This window comes from Nicotiana tabacum, chromosome 16, assembly GCF_000715075.1.
Source record: "Nicotiana tabacum cultivar K326 chromosome 16, ASM71507v2, whole genome shotgun sequence".
NCBI lineage: Eukaryota > Viridiplantae > Streptophyta > Magnoliopsida > Solanales > Solanaceae > Nicotiana > Nicotiana tabacum.
Genome location: NC_134095.1, coordinates 643,488 through 658,831, shown reverse-complemented (window position 1 = coordinate 658,831; position 15,344 = coordinate 643,488). Strand labels below are relative to the sequence as shown.

Below are 15,344 nucleotides of genomic sequence, written 5' to 3'. Positions count from 1 at the left end.
GATCAATAATTCATTTTATTCAAGAAAAATGTGGTTTGGAATGTGAGAAAAGACCCACAATTTTATACGAAGACAATGCTGCATGCATAGCCCAATTGAAGGAAGGATTTATAAAAGGAGATAGAACGAAGCACATTTCATCAAAATTATTCTACACACACGATCTTCAGAAAAGTGGTGACATTGATGTGCAACAAATCCGTTTAAGTGATAATCCAGCAGATTTATTCACTAAATCTTTGCCAACTTCAACTTTTGAGAAGATGGTATACAAGATTGGAATGCGGAGACTCAAATATTTGAAACAAGGTTTTCATCAGGGGGAGTAAAATATGCGATGCACTCCTTTTCCCTTACTAAGGTTTTTTCCCATGGGGTTTTCCTTATAAGGTTTTTAATGAGGCACCTAGCAATGCGTCTTACTAAATATGTGTACTCTTTTTCCTTCACTGGGATTTTTTCCCACGTGGTTTTTCCTAGTAAGGTTTTAATGAGACACATTATCTTTTAATGAATTTCCAAGGGGGAGTGTTATAAATATATTATATTATGGATGTTCATTTAGTACTCCGTTGTAAATAAGCTTCCTGAAGAAGCTTATCCATATGGGACTCCACCGTAAATATTTTTATCTATTTAGTACTCTATTGAAATAAGCTTTCTGAAGAAGCTTATCACTTCAGTACCCAGTTATGGATAAACATTACTCCCGATAGAATATTATCCATACCGGGTATAATAAGCTTATCCTTTCAGTACCCAGTTATGAATAAACATTATCTCCGATAGAAGATTATCCATATCGGGTATAATAAGCTTATCCTTTCAATACTCCGTTATGGATAAACATTACTCTCAGTAGAAGATTATCCATATCTGGTATAATAGTAGCTTACACAACAACTTTTTTTCTTCTATAAATAGAAGAGATTTCACTTACTTATGTACATCATTTTGAATTCGAATAATATAACATTTTTCTCTATCCTTGTCTTTACTTTACGGTTTTATTTTATAACATAAGTCACCAAAATAAAAAGCGGAAGTTAATCCTCTTTCTTCCATCCTCTAAATTCTGGCGCCCAACCCATTTTACCACTACTATGGCGTCTATGCTCTCTCACTCTTCTTCTTCTTCCTTTCTGAACCGTAACTTTACCACTGATTTATCGCTCTCCTTTTCTGCTACCTTCTCCCCTCCTTTGCCACAATTCCAAAAAAGGTACCACTTTTAGCTTTATCTTCGAATATTCCACATTTGATAATTTTGATTTTAAAAAAAAGTGTAATATAAATGTTGCTTATTTAAAAGACTAAGACTTGGGCAGTGTAATCTTTTTCTTTCGTTTGTACTAAGTTAACAATTTATGCTTCAATTCTGTTAACATATGAGAATAATTTTACAGCTTTTATCTTTTGTAAAATTTAAGGATTTGCAGCTTTTGTATTCTTGGTGTAAGCGTGTAACTTCAAGCTGAATCATGATGTAAATAATACCTTTGAGAATTTTTAGAATTCCCTCCATATTTAAAAGGAAGCTTTAGTTCTTTTTTTACTGTACATATTAGCACCTTCTTTGTGCAACTGAATGAAATACTTGTCAAAAAAATAAAATTATGCTGAGATATGAATATTCTGTTTGACTATTGGCGATTATGGATTGACCATTTCATTGATTTGGTTGTTTCTGTCATTTGTTTTGGTTAGCTTGTGTTCTGATACTTTATTGTACATTTTTTTTGTGTTCTTGTTGGCTGTTGCTATAATGTATAATGGTCCTTTTTCTACAGTGCTTCTCGAAAATGGAACAGTAATGAAAATTATAGAAGCTATACTGTAAAGTGTGCACTTGCAAAAGCCAGAACACCTCCTTCGCCCACTTCTGATGCATTCATAAGAGAACCCCACAAATATTTCGATGAGGTGGTTATCACAGTTCGTGCTGGAGATGGAGGGCATGGTGCCGTTCTTAGTATGCCCAACATTAAGGCTCCATCTAAGTCACAAGGAAAATTTGACAGAGAAAAGACTAAGAGGAAACCCTCTTATAAAAGGGACTTTGATGGCTCATTAATCCTTCCAATGGGGGGACATGGTGGCGACGTTGTCATTTATGCAGATGAGGGCAAAGATACACTGTTAGAGTTTCATAACAAGAGCAAGCACAAGGCGAAGCGTGGGGGAAATGTTGATGCCATGGGTGTGTTAACATCTTACTTGCAAAACGGACTTGCTGCCCCAACATTGCGAATTCCTGTTCCACTAGGTTTGTTCTCTCTCTGGTTCTCTAGTGTAATGGCTCTAGCTTGCATGGGAAACTCCAGCGACAATTAAACTTATGGATGGTTACCCTGAGATTATGCGCCGGGATCTTCTGTTTTCTCTACTTAGACACAACATTTGAAGCTGTTTAAGAATGGTGATTTTTGTATTTTGAAAGGCATATAGCAGTGTGATGCCAACTGTTTTCATCTCATGCTTTTCCATATCTGCCAGGTACTGTTGTCAAACATAAAAGAGGAAAGTTTTTGGCAGATCTAGCTAATCCAGGTGATGAAGTTCTTGTTGCAAGGGGAGGACAAGGAGGGGTGAGAAATCATTGGGTCTTAAATATAATTACCATGCTTGGAATTTCATGCTTCTACCTATCTTTTTAAGTAGTCAGTATCTTACTTCTACACTGTCCGCAACCAAATATAGGAAAAAGAAAAAAAAAAGAAAAGAAAAAAGGAGCGAATTATTTCACTTTTTCTCGGATGTGCTCTTTGGTGCTTCAAGTATTTCATTGCGAGTAATAGATACTGTATCACTTATTTGGAACCGCATGCCTGATCTTTAATTCTGTACTACGTGATTGTGGCAGATTAGCTTGTTGGAAGTTCCAGAGCACAAAAAGAAACAAATGACGACTTTAACCACAAATATGATGAGAGATGACAGCGATAAGGTTTGTATAAGCCTAATCTTTAAGAGACATCTGAATTTGATATAATCCTTTCTTCGTGTCTGAACCTTATGATGCATGATGAGGAGCTTAGGGAAAATTAATTTGATGAACTCAGCTGATACTAGCTTTCTAGTGTTAGTTTCATGTAATCCGCTAGGGGAATCCTGTAGACTGTCATGCTATATGCTATGCTGCTGCTACTGGCAGCTTACTGCACTTAGTGTCAGTTTTGCTCGCAAAAGGTCTCCTTTCAAGTGACTGTATCTGGATGAGCTAACATGTTAAACTTGCTTGGTGAACAGAAAGAAGTGGGCTGAGAACCCAGTATGGATCTTGGTAGTAGTTTTTGTACTTAATACGCTTTAGCTTTCTTAAGCAAATAGCAGCCTTCCTGCATGTTCGCAGTTGGCATGTATTGATTTGTCTCACTTTCTCGCAGGTTTTAGCTATTGGCCAGCCTGGAGAGGAAGTTAGCCTGCAGTTGATACTGAGAGTTGTTGCTGATGTGGGTCTTGTTGTGAGTATCATTATTAAAATTGAAACTTTTTGTGATTTGCAGATATGTGCATAAGCTTTATTAGCATTCTGATATCCTTGATTCACTTGACATGTACTAATATATGCTGATATACTCTGATGCAGATTCAAATTGATATTTCATTTCAACCATTTGCACATTTAGCTAGGTCGTTTAGTCAATTAGTCTGCAAAATCGTTCTTCACATTGTAAAATGAAATTATGTACCTTCTGAATGTTGTATGGCAGAATTTGAACTGTTGTCAATCAAATTTGGCTTCTTTGTTGTAAGGAAGGGATTTTATGTTTGTGGCATATCTTTTAGAAACTTTTAAATACTTATTGAGAGCACCTAAGGTTGTAGCCCAGCTATCGATGAAGTGGAATGAAAACTATAAAAGGCCATGGTTCAAATCCCAGCACAGGTAGAAAATGCTAAATGATATCCGGTACCTATTCTGGTGGGAGGTAGCAGGTACCCAACGGCATAGTCGAGGTCCCGCAAGTTAGCTCGGACACCCATCACTATCGAAAAGAAATCTTGAGATAAAAAGAGAGTAATTCTAGAACCTTTATCCCCTTTAATCAATTTAAGCATCGTTATTGCTATTTGTGAACCTATATTCATGGATAGTGAAATGATTTCTGAAACGGAGGCTATAAGAAAAACACCCATTTTGCGTTTTAGCTCTTACCCGTTTGACCTTCTTCATTTCTTCAATACACGTGTCTGTTTTACTTAAGTGCGAGGATGGCATGATGCTAGTTTTTTCGGCGTCTTTTTAGCTTTTAGATCCCCAACAACATGTAATATGTGGATTATGAAAGAAAGCCTTGGCGCAATGGTAAAAGTTGCCGCCGTATGACCGGGAGATCATGGGTTCAAGCGGTAGAAACAGCCTCTTGCAGAAATGCAAAGCAAGGCTGCATTCACAAGACCCAATGTGGTCTGGCTCTTTCCTAGATTAGTGCATAGCGGGAGCTTAGTGTACCGAGCTACCCTTTTATGTAATATGTGGATTATAATGATCGATCGTAGAATTTGTCTGTAGTGATAGATCTAGATGCTATAACCTGATTAGTTCATCACATTAAATGATCACGTACAGATGCAATTCTGTTTATTATTCTTCAGTTATCTTTAGGCTCTTTTAGTTTTATTTTGAGAATGGTAAAATTTTATAACATAAGCACACAGTTTGTTCCAAAATACACGCAAATCAGTTCCTTTAAATCATTGTAGGAAGCTGAGAAAGTCTAACATCCTATTAACATCATCTAGTCTACACCAAAAAGCCAAAAAGATATACATCTATATTTCAATGTATGTATACTTTCATATTTGCTTTCATAACATCGTTGATTCCTTTCCTTCCAAATCTCCCACCATGTGCAAGAAGGAATGGTCTCCCAGATTCTTCTTTCTCCTTCCGATGCCCTTCTTTGACTTTGCTCTTTCAATTTTCCTCAGGGACTTCCAAATGCTGGAAAATCGACCCTATTGGCTGCCATTACACATGCAAAGCCCGATATTGCTGATTATCCATTCACAACGTTGATGCCAAACCTTGGACGTCTTGATGGCGACCCAAGTTTAGGGGCAGACAAATATTCATCTGAAGCAACTCTAGCGGACCTGCCTGGTCTCATAGAAGGTGCACATTTGGGGAAGGTACTTGTACCATATTCAGTAGTCACTTTAATAATTTGAGGTCTCAAACCTTGTGGTTTTCTCTTTTACTTATTTTGCTCTCAAAAATGAAATTTAGCTATGCATGTTGTCCTAATTATCTTTCAGGGTCTAGGGCGTAATTTCTTGAGGCACTTGAGGAGAACAAGATTATTGGTCCATGTTGTTGATGCAGCTTCAGAGGACCCAGTCAGCGATTACAGAACTGTGAAGGAAGTAAGTCTAACTCCGATCACTGAACATATTTTTTTGCTCGAGATAGTTATATTATAACACCTTAATTGCTTCTTAACAGAAGAAATGAGTCTGGAATCACACAGTTGTAAGGTTCATCTTCATTGACCCGGTTTGGTCTGACAAGAAAATAATAACTTTTAAGGATCTCTTAATTTGACGGCTAAAGCAACTCTTGATTACTATTGTAGTATCATGGCTTATGAAGATCATAGGTGGGACGATTGAAAGATCAACTTACCTAATGCACAACTTTTTCGTACTTATTTCCTTAGAATTATTTCACCATGCAAGTTCCTTCATCTTCATTTTTGGATTGCAACATGATTTTTGTTAATCATTTTGGATTGGTTATGCGCTAAGGTGGACAAGGAATAAAGTCTGTGGAAATTACGTGTTACATGAATTCATATGTCCATCTTGGTATTGGTTACCGAGCTGCTATTTTATCTGTTTTTCCAACTAAGAAACATTTTACATTGCACGTGTAATAACCTTTTTCTTTGTTAAATTCCCTTTTTTACAGACAGATGCATATTAGCCTTACAAACGAGAAACATGATCCATGTGATGTGTTTGTTTTACTGGGTAATATTTAATGCCTCATCATAGAGAGATCCAATTTTTATGTTCTCTAACTCATGTCATTTCATTAATGTCTTGCCTAATTGCTTTGGGCTTAGCACTTGAGTAGTTTTAACCTTGGTCTGTTTACAACACCATAAGTTGCTTGTATCACGTGATCATTTTGTACTTTGCCTAGTTGTTATAGTATAATTTTGCTGGAGAATAAGTTGTTTCAAAGCTACTTCTGCTGTAGCAAACATTGCTTACTATGCTAATCCAGTCTCTCTGTTTTATGGTTAACACTCCAAATGCCGGAGGTTTTTTTTTTGGAGGGGGGTGGTTCACCTTTCTGAATTAGTCGTCTGACCTATCTATACCCTGGTGTCTTCTTTCTTTAACATTCTGCTGAGGAAAATGACCTCTGATTTTGCAGGAACTGCGCATGTACAATCCTGAGTACCTTGACAGACCGTACCTTGTGGTGCTAAACAAGATTGACAAACCTGAGGTATGCGGCTCTTATCATCTCTGTTCTGCTAATCTGCTGTCAGGTTCCTTCTGAACAACTTGCTTTTTCACCTGCAAAAATGTTGTATCTTAATATGCATCTAGTTGAGGATCATCAAGTTGGTTACATATGAAGGATATGATTATGCTTTGACAGGCAGTAGACAGGCTTCCTACCTTGACTGAAGAAATATGGAGAATTGGGTGTGAAAGAATATCTTCCGAGCCCGACGCAAGCTCTGGAACTGTGGCTGAATCCTTTTCTGTTGACGGGAGCCAAAACAGTGAGATTTCTTCTGGGTTATCTGCTAAGGATCAGAAGGTTAAAGAACTTGAAGAGTATCCACGCCCTCTTGCTGTTGTGGGTGTTAGTGTACTGTAAGTTACTCTATTATCTCTCCTCTTCCAGGTTTACCGTACTCGATGACCTCAATGTTACAGTATTTCTATACAGCAGGCTTTCCTTGAGTAACAAATTATTTCAGTCAACTTCTATGCTGCATCTGTGAATTGCAATAGGTGGTATTGTTTCTCGTGATGTATGTTAAGCTGTTTTTAAGCGCCTTTTAGTCAGTAGGGGTTTTCAGAAATTCAAGCCTCAAAGATCATACATGCTCAGTATGATTTTTAGGCGGTGTGACTGGTGTCTTTTCTACTTGAGTTTTAACTTTAAAGGAAAGTTCGTAGAGAACTCACCTAAACCCGTCCACCAAATTTTGAGGTTTTCCTGTTTAAATGTATGAAGTAGTCTTTACAAACATATCCTAGTAAGAATTGTCTTTTCTGTTGATAAAGATCCTTGTAAAGAGTCCATATGATAACTTTAGTTTTCCTGTTTATTTTTACGAAGTAGTTTTTCTTACTAAGAGTTAAAATCTAGCATAGCAACCCGTTTGGAAACTGTTAAAGCTATTCTCAAAGTCCCTCATGTTTTTCCTTGAAATTTTATGAGAAAATACGTATTAGGAATATTACATCTAGAAACACAGATTTGTGCTGCTTATTTCTGGTGTTTCTTCTTAACACAGAGAAATATGTTTTTGATATGCCCTGTGGCTTTTCTCAATCCTGGTTGAGACGTGAATAAATGGTCTTCATGTTGCTAATTGAAAGATATTCTTTTTAGTTTTTACATTTGCAAAGGAAGAAAAAGAATTTCTGCAGTTCCTTAAAAGAGCTTGGTAGCTCAGTTGTCAAAGCTAGTAACACATAAAGAATTCATGGAGTAATGGTAAAGCTTTCGCTTCTTTCCTATTACTTATAAACCCCTTGCATAATATATAACTAGGAAGTGTATGAATCTTATATGCCTTACTATTAAACCCCTGGAATAAGGCGTAACTAGAAATTTAGACATGCGTGTGTGACTTTTGGCCGGTAAAATAAGTTTCTTCCTCCAAATTATTTGTCAGGCACTTAATTCCAAGATGTATCTGATGTTGCTGTCATAGGATATGTATTTAGGAAGACACTAATATGTCCCTCCAGTTTGAAACTTTAAATATCCCTACATACCTTTCTATGTTTAAGAGAAGTCTTGATTGTCCAAATATTATGTCAGGTTCATTATTTCCATTTATATGGTTGATGCTGTTATATATGTAATTATGTCATGTCACAACCAAGATTTCAGGAATTAAGCTACTCCATAACACAGAAGAAAAAGAAGGAAAAAGGAAAAAAAGACACTTCATTGTTACTTATATTTTATTTTGTGCTCATCACATGTACTTTGCATATTTTATGGATCCCATATTTGATAAATAAATTATGTTATTCTCCAAGATATAAGAACGGCGCTGGTTTCAGCCAAACCTCTTCAGCCTATATATAGTTATATGTTACTTTGGGTGGCAAATGGTGAAAGTTCTCTTATGTCGTTGCTTGTAGAAAAGGGATTAAAGTCAATGAGATGTTGAAGGAGATACGGACGGCGCTTCGCAAATCCCTATGATGCAGCCTTTGCTACTGTCAAAATATTTTGTCAGCATTGATGAAGTTTTAAACCGTTAAAATGATTGGCTGCCTTGACATATCATATGCTGTTGTTGCCTGGGATTTGGATGCATTAAGGACTATAGAGGCAAAGTTTGTCAGCCTACTCTTCAAGTTATCAAAGATTATATTACTTTACGTCCATACTGCAGTCTTTGGGATCTGTACCTCGGCCATCTCATGCTGGAAATTAGCGGTTCTGTGTGTGTGAATATTCTTGAGATCCACCTTGATCCTTGCCGCTCATTTGTTCAGTTTAATATTCAAACACCTCCAGCTCCTTAGGCAAGAAGTTGTCTGCTATGATATTTTTTCTCTAGTGTATTAAACAAAAGAAGGTACGTAAAATAAACGCATAGTTTGTGTTTTATATTCTCTCGCTACTAATGAAAGTGTATGTATGCATCTTTCATATTGTAAAATTAGGCGTATGAAAAGCCTCAAATTCAGGGAAAATTTTTGCATGATGTCACCTATTTTATATGCAAGAACATAACACATTACGTCTCAACTATTTAGTTTGGTCTCAGTTAATTGATGCCAAACTTTGTTTGGGATTGAAGCGTAAATGATCAGGACATGATGTGGTAAATTTCATTTTCTTTTCTCAAAAAGGAGAAAAGAAACTTATTTTATAGCTTGTGCTGTCGTGGGCATGACGCGTTAAACTTTTTATTATATTTAAATGACGCGTTACACAAGTCACATTTTTGTTTTTCCCTCTTTGGATGATCTTTATAGCCATTTAAGGCCCCCTTTTGTGAATAGTGTTTACCTGCATTCTCTTACACGACGTGAATCCAAATTAGTTGTTCTAACTATTTTATATGCAAGAGCATAACACATTTATGTCTCAAAAATATAATTTGATGAAAGTTTGGTCTCAGTTAATTTATGCCAACTTTGTTAGGGATTGAAACGTAACTGATCAGAACATGATGCGTAGCTGTCGTAGGCATGACGCCTAAAACTTTTTTTAAATGACACGCTACGCGAGCCATTTTTTTTGTCTTTTCTCTCTTCGGATGATCTTTATAGCCATTTAAGGCTCCTTTCTTGAATAGTGTTCACATCCATTGTTCTTACACGATGCGAATCCGAATTAATCGGTGAATATGAATACTTTATCAGATAGTATAAAGAGGGTTTTCCTAGTATGACTAGTGGCCAATCTCATACTACTCCATTTTCCACGATTCACACAGTGCTGTTATTTTGCTTATGGGGGGTTCTCTTTTATATTGGGAAGAGGAGCCTACCCCCCCCCCCCCAAAACTTGCTAGTCCCTAGGGGTGGGGGGTGGACAGTAGTACGAGATTTTGTACTTAGCGACAGGAAGGTTCCGACAGGAGGACATATTTTCCTCGGACTCATAAGACTCGTGTGAATGAAAAGAAACTCTTTGGAAAACTGCATTTACTATACCCACAGACGTGAGTTTGTTAATTGTTCAAATCTATCTAATCTTCTCTATTTGGCTTATTCATTAGTTTTCCTCTTATGAATACCACAAATGAATCTAGACTAACTTCCAATTCTACACAACTGTTATCCATCACACTTTAAACAGCCACGTATATTAAAGCTACATCTTCTTAATTGTCTATATCTCCTCTGCTATGTTTTTGGAGTGATTCCGTACTTATCCACACTCAATTTTTTCCCGGGACTGACGTAAGGATTTACTTCATCCTATTTTTTAATTTGGTTTTCTACATGCCAGTTTCAAAACAAGGAAAAAAACTCACTTTTTCCAAAAAAACATGACAGTACATTTTTATAAACTCGCGCTCTATGCAGGGTCCGGGAAAGGACCGGACTACAAGGGTCTATTGTACGAAACAGTGGCGAAGCTAGGAATTTCGTTGATGGTGTTTAAACTTGAAATAAGTAAAAAAAATCCCCGATAAAGTGTGTTCAATATATGTTTTATACACCATTAAAATCTAATATTTCGCCTATATATAATGTAATTTTTCGACGAAGTGTGGTCAATTAATTCCACCCTTAGGGCTATGTACCTTCGCCCATAGTACACAACCTTATCCTGCCTTTCTGCAAGAGCTGTTTCCCTGAACTTCTTATTTTTACAACTACAAAAATGTCATGGCATGTCTAATACCATAAATTCTAATAGTAGTAATATTTTTGGTATGCAGCAAATTTTTTTTTTTTCCCTTTCTTATACTCTGTGTTCACTTAAACACAGTCTACTCATACACTCTTAATATGAAACGCAGGTTGAAATGGGAAAACTTTAAAAGGAAAAAGAATAATAAGAAGAAAACCTAAAACAGCATTCTGAGGTGTAACACTCTTGTCTTCGACACCTTTGCTTCAGAACAAAAAAACGCACAAGCATTTGTATTAACTAGAGACACAAAACATGATCTTCTTAAAAAAAAAAATATACAAACATGATCAAAAGTTTCACTTGACAAGTATCAACAAGCTAACCATGTAAACAGACACGTATCTTATACCAGTTTCCTCCATTAAAGCACAACCCATTTTCACCTTTCCTCAACTATAAATACTCTCATCTAAAACCAATCTCCATCTACACAAAAACTCATTTCTCTTCTGAAAAACTCAGTCCTCATTTTACCCAACAATGTCATCAACTTATTCTGTTGAAAGAAAAACCAAAAAAATAACTCAAGCTACTTCAAGAAAAGGCTGTATGAGAGGTAAAGGCGGGCCTGAAAATGCTAGCTGCACTTATAAAGGTGTCCGTCAGCGTACTTGGGGTAAATGGGTCGCGGAAATCCGCGAGCCCAATCGCGGAGCCCGCTTGTGGCTCGGCACTTTTGAGAATTCTTATGACGCGGCCGTGGCATACGATGCCGCGGCCCGTAAACTCTACGGAGCCGATGCGAAACTCAACTTACCTCATCTCTACAACAAACAGGCCCAGGCCCAATCCCAGGCCCAGAATTCTAGGCCCAATACCATGGGCCTAGACAATGCTGGAGGCCCAGTTTCAGCTCCTCCCACATGCAATCCAGCTGCTGTTTACGATGTGGCATCACCCTCAACTTGGAGTATGGGAAATGATCACACATCTTTCTATTTCAACAATGACTTTGGTAACAACAGTTTTTCTACTGCGGATCAAACTTCATTTCAGTTTCTGGACATTAATCAAACAGCTGAAGAGTTTGATGAAAACAATATTAATCAGAATGAAGGAATTGGTGGAGAAATGTGGAGAGATTTGAATATGAATTTGCCAGAAATTGATGATTCTTCAATATGGGAGGAAGCAAAAGCATCAACTTCATTTCAAGAAGCAGTGAGTGATCCAGGAATATATGCATGCAACTTGGATGATGGGATTAATTATCCTCCATGGTGTGGTTAATTAATTACTTAATTATTATTTTGTTGTTGTTTAATTAGCTCTTTTTATATGGTAAAGAAAGAAAAAACATGCATGCATGTAAACTTGTAAAGGTATAATTAGCATGTATAGAGCTAATGTGTACTCTGGTGTGTTGATAGAGTATATGGACTGCAAAATGTTCAGTTATTGTATTAAACAAAATTAACAAAAAAATAAATAAAAAATATAGCTCTATAAGAGTCTATAAACTTAGTAGTTTGCCATTATATCTTTTTCTTCATCCTTTTGCTCAAGTATGTGCTAATTAAGCACATTTTTTCATAAAATATTAATCTTAAAAAAACCTTTATGAAAGTATTAACATCCACAAAGCTAATATGTGGAATGTTATTACCAAATATATATATGTGTGTTACGTCTATGTTGAAAAACAAATTGATATGTGCTTAGTTACTTGATATTTTTTTTAAGTCTAACTTTTGGTTGAGATTAAAAGTCTAGAATATTGACATGCATGCACTAGCTAGCTGTGTTTTATAAAAGCCTCCATGTCAGAATGACACTATTTAAGGTTTTGACTGTTTCTTTTTCTCTTTCTCTTTTCCTTTTTTCTTCTTCTTATGGGGTGGGTTCGGGAACATATGAATAATCACATTGATTATTTACGTACTATGCAGTAAAGGTACTACTTAGTTACGTAAAAATGGTATAAATATCGAGACTAATGCAAATCGCTTCTTATTTGTTATGTAATTTATACAATTTGTTTCCTATTTTAGATTCAGCCACAACAACCATCACCGCCATTTCCTTCTCCAAAGTCGCCTATTACTAGCACCTCCTCCTCATTTTTATTCTTCAGATTCGTCCGTCACCACATCATCTTTATTCTTCTTGATATCCGACCGCCAACATTAGTACATCCTCCTCATTCACTACTAAAAACAAGACAAAAATCGACCGATGTTGGTCGACAATTAGTAAAAATCGATAGAAAACCGATCGATTTCGGTCGGTCAATTAAATTCCATAATCGATCAAAAAATAATCGATCAAAAAAATATAACCGACCGACTTTGGCCGATCAATTAAATTCCATAATCGACCAAAAAAATATAACCGACCGACTTGGCGGATTTTTTAAAATTATATAATTAAAAATGCACCATTTGAAAATTAAACCGGGATTTATATCGTGGCAAGTACTATTATACCACTAGACTATTAGTGTCTTTTGGTTTAAGACTTTATATATTTTTTTATATTATTTAATTATATTTTTGCGCGAAATAACTGACTCATTTCGGTCTTTTTTTTTTTTTTTTTAAATATCGACCGAAATCGGTAGGTTTTTTAAAATGACCGACCAAAATAAATGGACGATTTTGGTCGATATTTTGAATATTAATTTTAATCTATTTTAAATAAAAAATAACCAACGTTGATCGGTTTCTTAAAAAATATATTTCACGTGACACAAAAATAATTTTTTGCATTTGGCGCCCAAGAAACCCGACCGAATTCCCCGGGTTTCGTAAAAAAGCCTATAAAAGAAAATATATTTAAAACCGACCGACGTATGTCAGTTTTTCGGTCGAGTGACTATGGTCAGTTTTAGCCGAATTTCTAGTCGTGCTTCTTCTTTTGACACGGACACCACCACCAACTTTCTCCTTCATTAATTTAGGTTTGATCGATACAAATCATACTTTTGCTCCTTTTTTCATTCATCAACCGTTTACTCATTTAGTACGTCATTTATACCATTTGTTTTTCTTGCTTCTAATATAAGTGTTTCCTATAATTTTTAATTTTCTACACTTTTCACTCTTTATTCAGGATTCAAGGGATGCTAATAAGGAAAACTAGTCAATATAAACTCATAATGACTTCTTTATTTATTTATATATTTTTATTATTTTTAATATGAACTTGATAACGACCGACCAAAATGTAATATACGTGCAACTTACGTGTTCAATGAGTCGAAGATAAATTTAGAAACTAATTTGCTTCCTTTTCCTTTATTACATATCATCAATTTACTTTCCAAAAAGGGTTAAAAAATACATTTTACATGCATTAATCTTTGGTTCGTAAAATTTATTGTATAACATTACACTATTTAATGTACGTGCAACATACGTGCGATATACGTGTCAACCATTATAACATAATTTAGGGCATCATTTGTGTTGGCATCTTTTTTATTGCTTGCTGATGATAGACTATAATTACGTATTTTAGTCGATTATTACACTCTAATTTACTGCACTTTAGTTGAGTTTGCGCTTTAATCGCTATTGTTTTGCACTAATTGTGTGTTTTATGCCTTGTAGGTATGATTCCGAGCTATATAGATGTTATGGAATAAATATAAGTGGTTTGGAGCTTTGAAGTCTGAGTAAGAGCTCAAGGAATTAAGCCGGGATCGCGTTCAGGGATCAACGGATGATAAAACAACAAAACGAAAACTCCAAGAGGCATATTGCGCACTGTCTAGTAAAATAGACATAACTCTTTTCTCAGAACTCCATTTTGGATCCATAATATATGGTTGAAAATATAACTCAAAGGGCTACAACTTTAATGTTTTACGTTTTTTCAAATTCCAAACGGTAAATGGTGAAAAACTGCGGTTACGGTAGGACCGCGGCAGAACCGCGACAGAAGGCAGTCGCGGACAAATGAAGAACCTGAGAGGGTGTTCGGCCGCGGTTACGGCGTAACCGCAGCAGGATGCATAAATTTCAGGGACCAAAGTGCAAAACACGGGATTTTAAGCTTTAAACTTTATATTAAACCAAGGAAGCCGACCAAGAAAAGGATTGGACATATTTTTGACATAGATTTGACCTAAGGAGGCAGAGACACAATAGGAGCAAGGCTTGGGAATTCTTCTACAAGTTTTTTCTTTCCTCTTCCTATTTTTCATTGTTGGTTATGACTTTTAGTATTGTAGTTTTACATACTATTATGAATAGCTAAATTGTTATCTAGAGTTTTGATAGAACCTTTTGTAGGATAAATTCTTGTTATGTTTTTATATAATTGAGCCATAGTATAATCTCTATTTATTCAACTACGTTCTTATTGTAGTTAATTGAAGAGCTCTCAATTAGCTGTGCCTATTTAGTATGCATAACTCGGGAGAGAGTGCATATTTAGGTAATTGTTGAACAACACCACTCTCAGAGTATATGAGGGATCAATAACCGAGGGTTTAAAGGCGGGATTAGGGATAACGAAGCCTTGGGTGCGATCTGAAGTGAGCTGTATCAAAAGCCAGCTAGAGTAGCTCGGGAAAGTGCGTCTAGTTAATTGTCGTGATTACTCGGGAGAAATTTACGGTAATAAGAGTGCTCATGATCGGTAGAGAATACTTAGGCAAAATTATAGAAGACATAGCGGGAATGATTCCGACAATTGGGGAAATCATAACTCTAGACCTCCTTAATCTTGTCTCTAACTCTTAGTATCTTTAGTTGTTAATTTATTATTTTAATTTGTTAATCAATTAGTTAAACACAAGAATCTAAAT

The 15,344-nt window shown here is 35.9% G+C and overlaps 2 protein-coding genes across 3 annotated transcripts; both read left to right on the top strand.

The window, feature by feature from the left end:
- The first annotated feature begins 1,046 nt into the window (after window positions 1-1,046).
- On the top strand, window positions 1,047-8,913 carry LOC107823564 (putative GTP-binding protein OBGC2). Of its 2 annotated transcripts, none has more exons than XM_075232526.1 (10): window positions 1,047-1,222; window positions 1,791-2,266; window positions 2,497-2,588; window positions 2,864-2,947; window positions 3,387-3,452; window positions 4,936-5,136; window positions 5,263-5,370; window positions 6,389-6,463; window positions 6,620-6,840; window positions 8,353-8,913. In XM_075232526.1, exons 1-10 carry the CDS (start codon window positions 1,104-1,106, stop codon window positions 8,414-8,416), a joined length of 1,506 nt encoding a protein of 501 aa, XP_075088627.1. In that variant the 5' UTR covers window positions 1,047-1,103; the 3' UTR covers window positions 8,417-8,913. The 2 variants fall into 2 exon arrangements, with proteins under 2 accessions (XP_075088627.1, XP_016505732.1); XM_016650246.2 differs by having other exon boundaries at window positions 3,387-3,464.
- A 1,865-nt stretch (window positions 8,914-10,778) lies between these two features.
- LOC142170521 (dehydration-responsive element-binding protein 2D-like) lies at window positions 10,779-11,946 on the top strand. The gene has a single exon (XM_075232453.1). It carries the CDS (start codon window positions 11,072-11,074, stop codon window positions 11,819-11,821), a length of 750 nt encoding a protein of 249 aa, XP_075088554.1. The 5' UTR covers window positions 10,779-11,071; the 3' UTR covers window positions 11,822-11,946.
- Window positions 11,947-15,344: the final 3,398 nt, after the last annotated feature.

Bases quoted from the DNA above. Each gene is read 5' to 3' on its own strand.
- LOC107823564 (XM_016650246.2), top strand. From the start codon at position 1,104: ATGGCGTCTATGCTCTCTCACTCTTCTTCTTCTTCCTTTCTGAACCGT. The intron at 1,223-1,790 runs GTACCACTTTTA...CTTTTTCTACAG, and splicing joins TTGCCACAATTCCAAAAAAG to TGCTTCTCGAAAATGGAACA. The intron at 2,267-2,496 runs GTTTGTTCTCTC...CATATCTGCCAG, and splicing joins GCGAATTCCTGTTCCACTAG to GTACTGTTGTCAAACATAAA.
- LOC142170521 (XM_075232453.1), top strand. From the start codon at position 11,072: ATGTCATCAACTTATTCTGTTGAAAGAAAAACCAAAAAAATAACTCAA.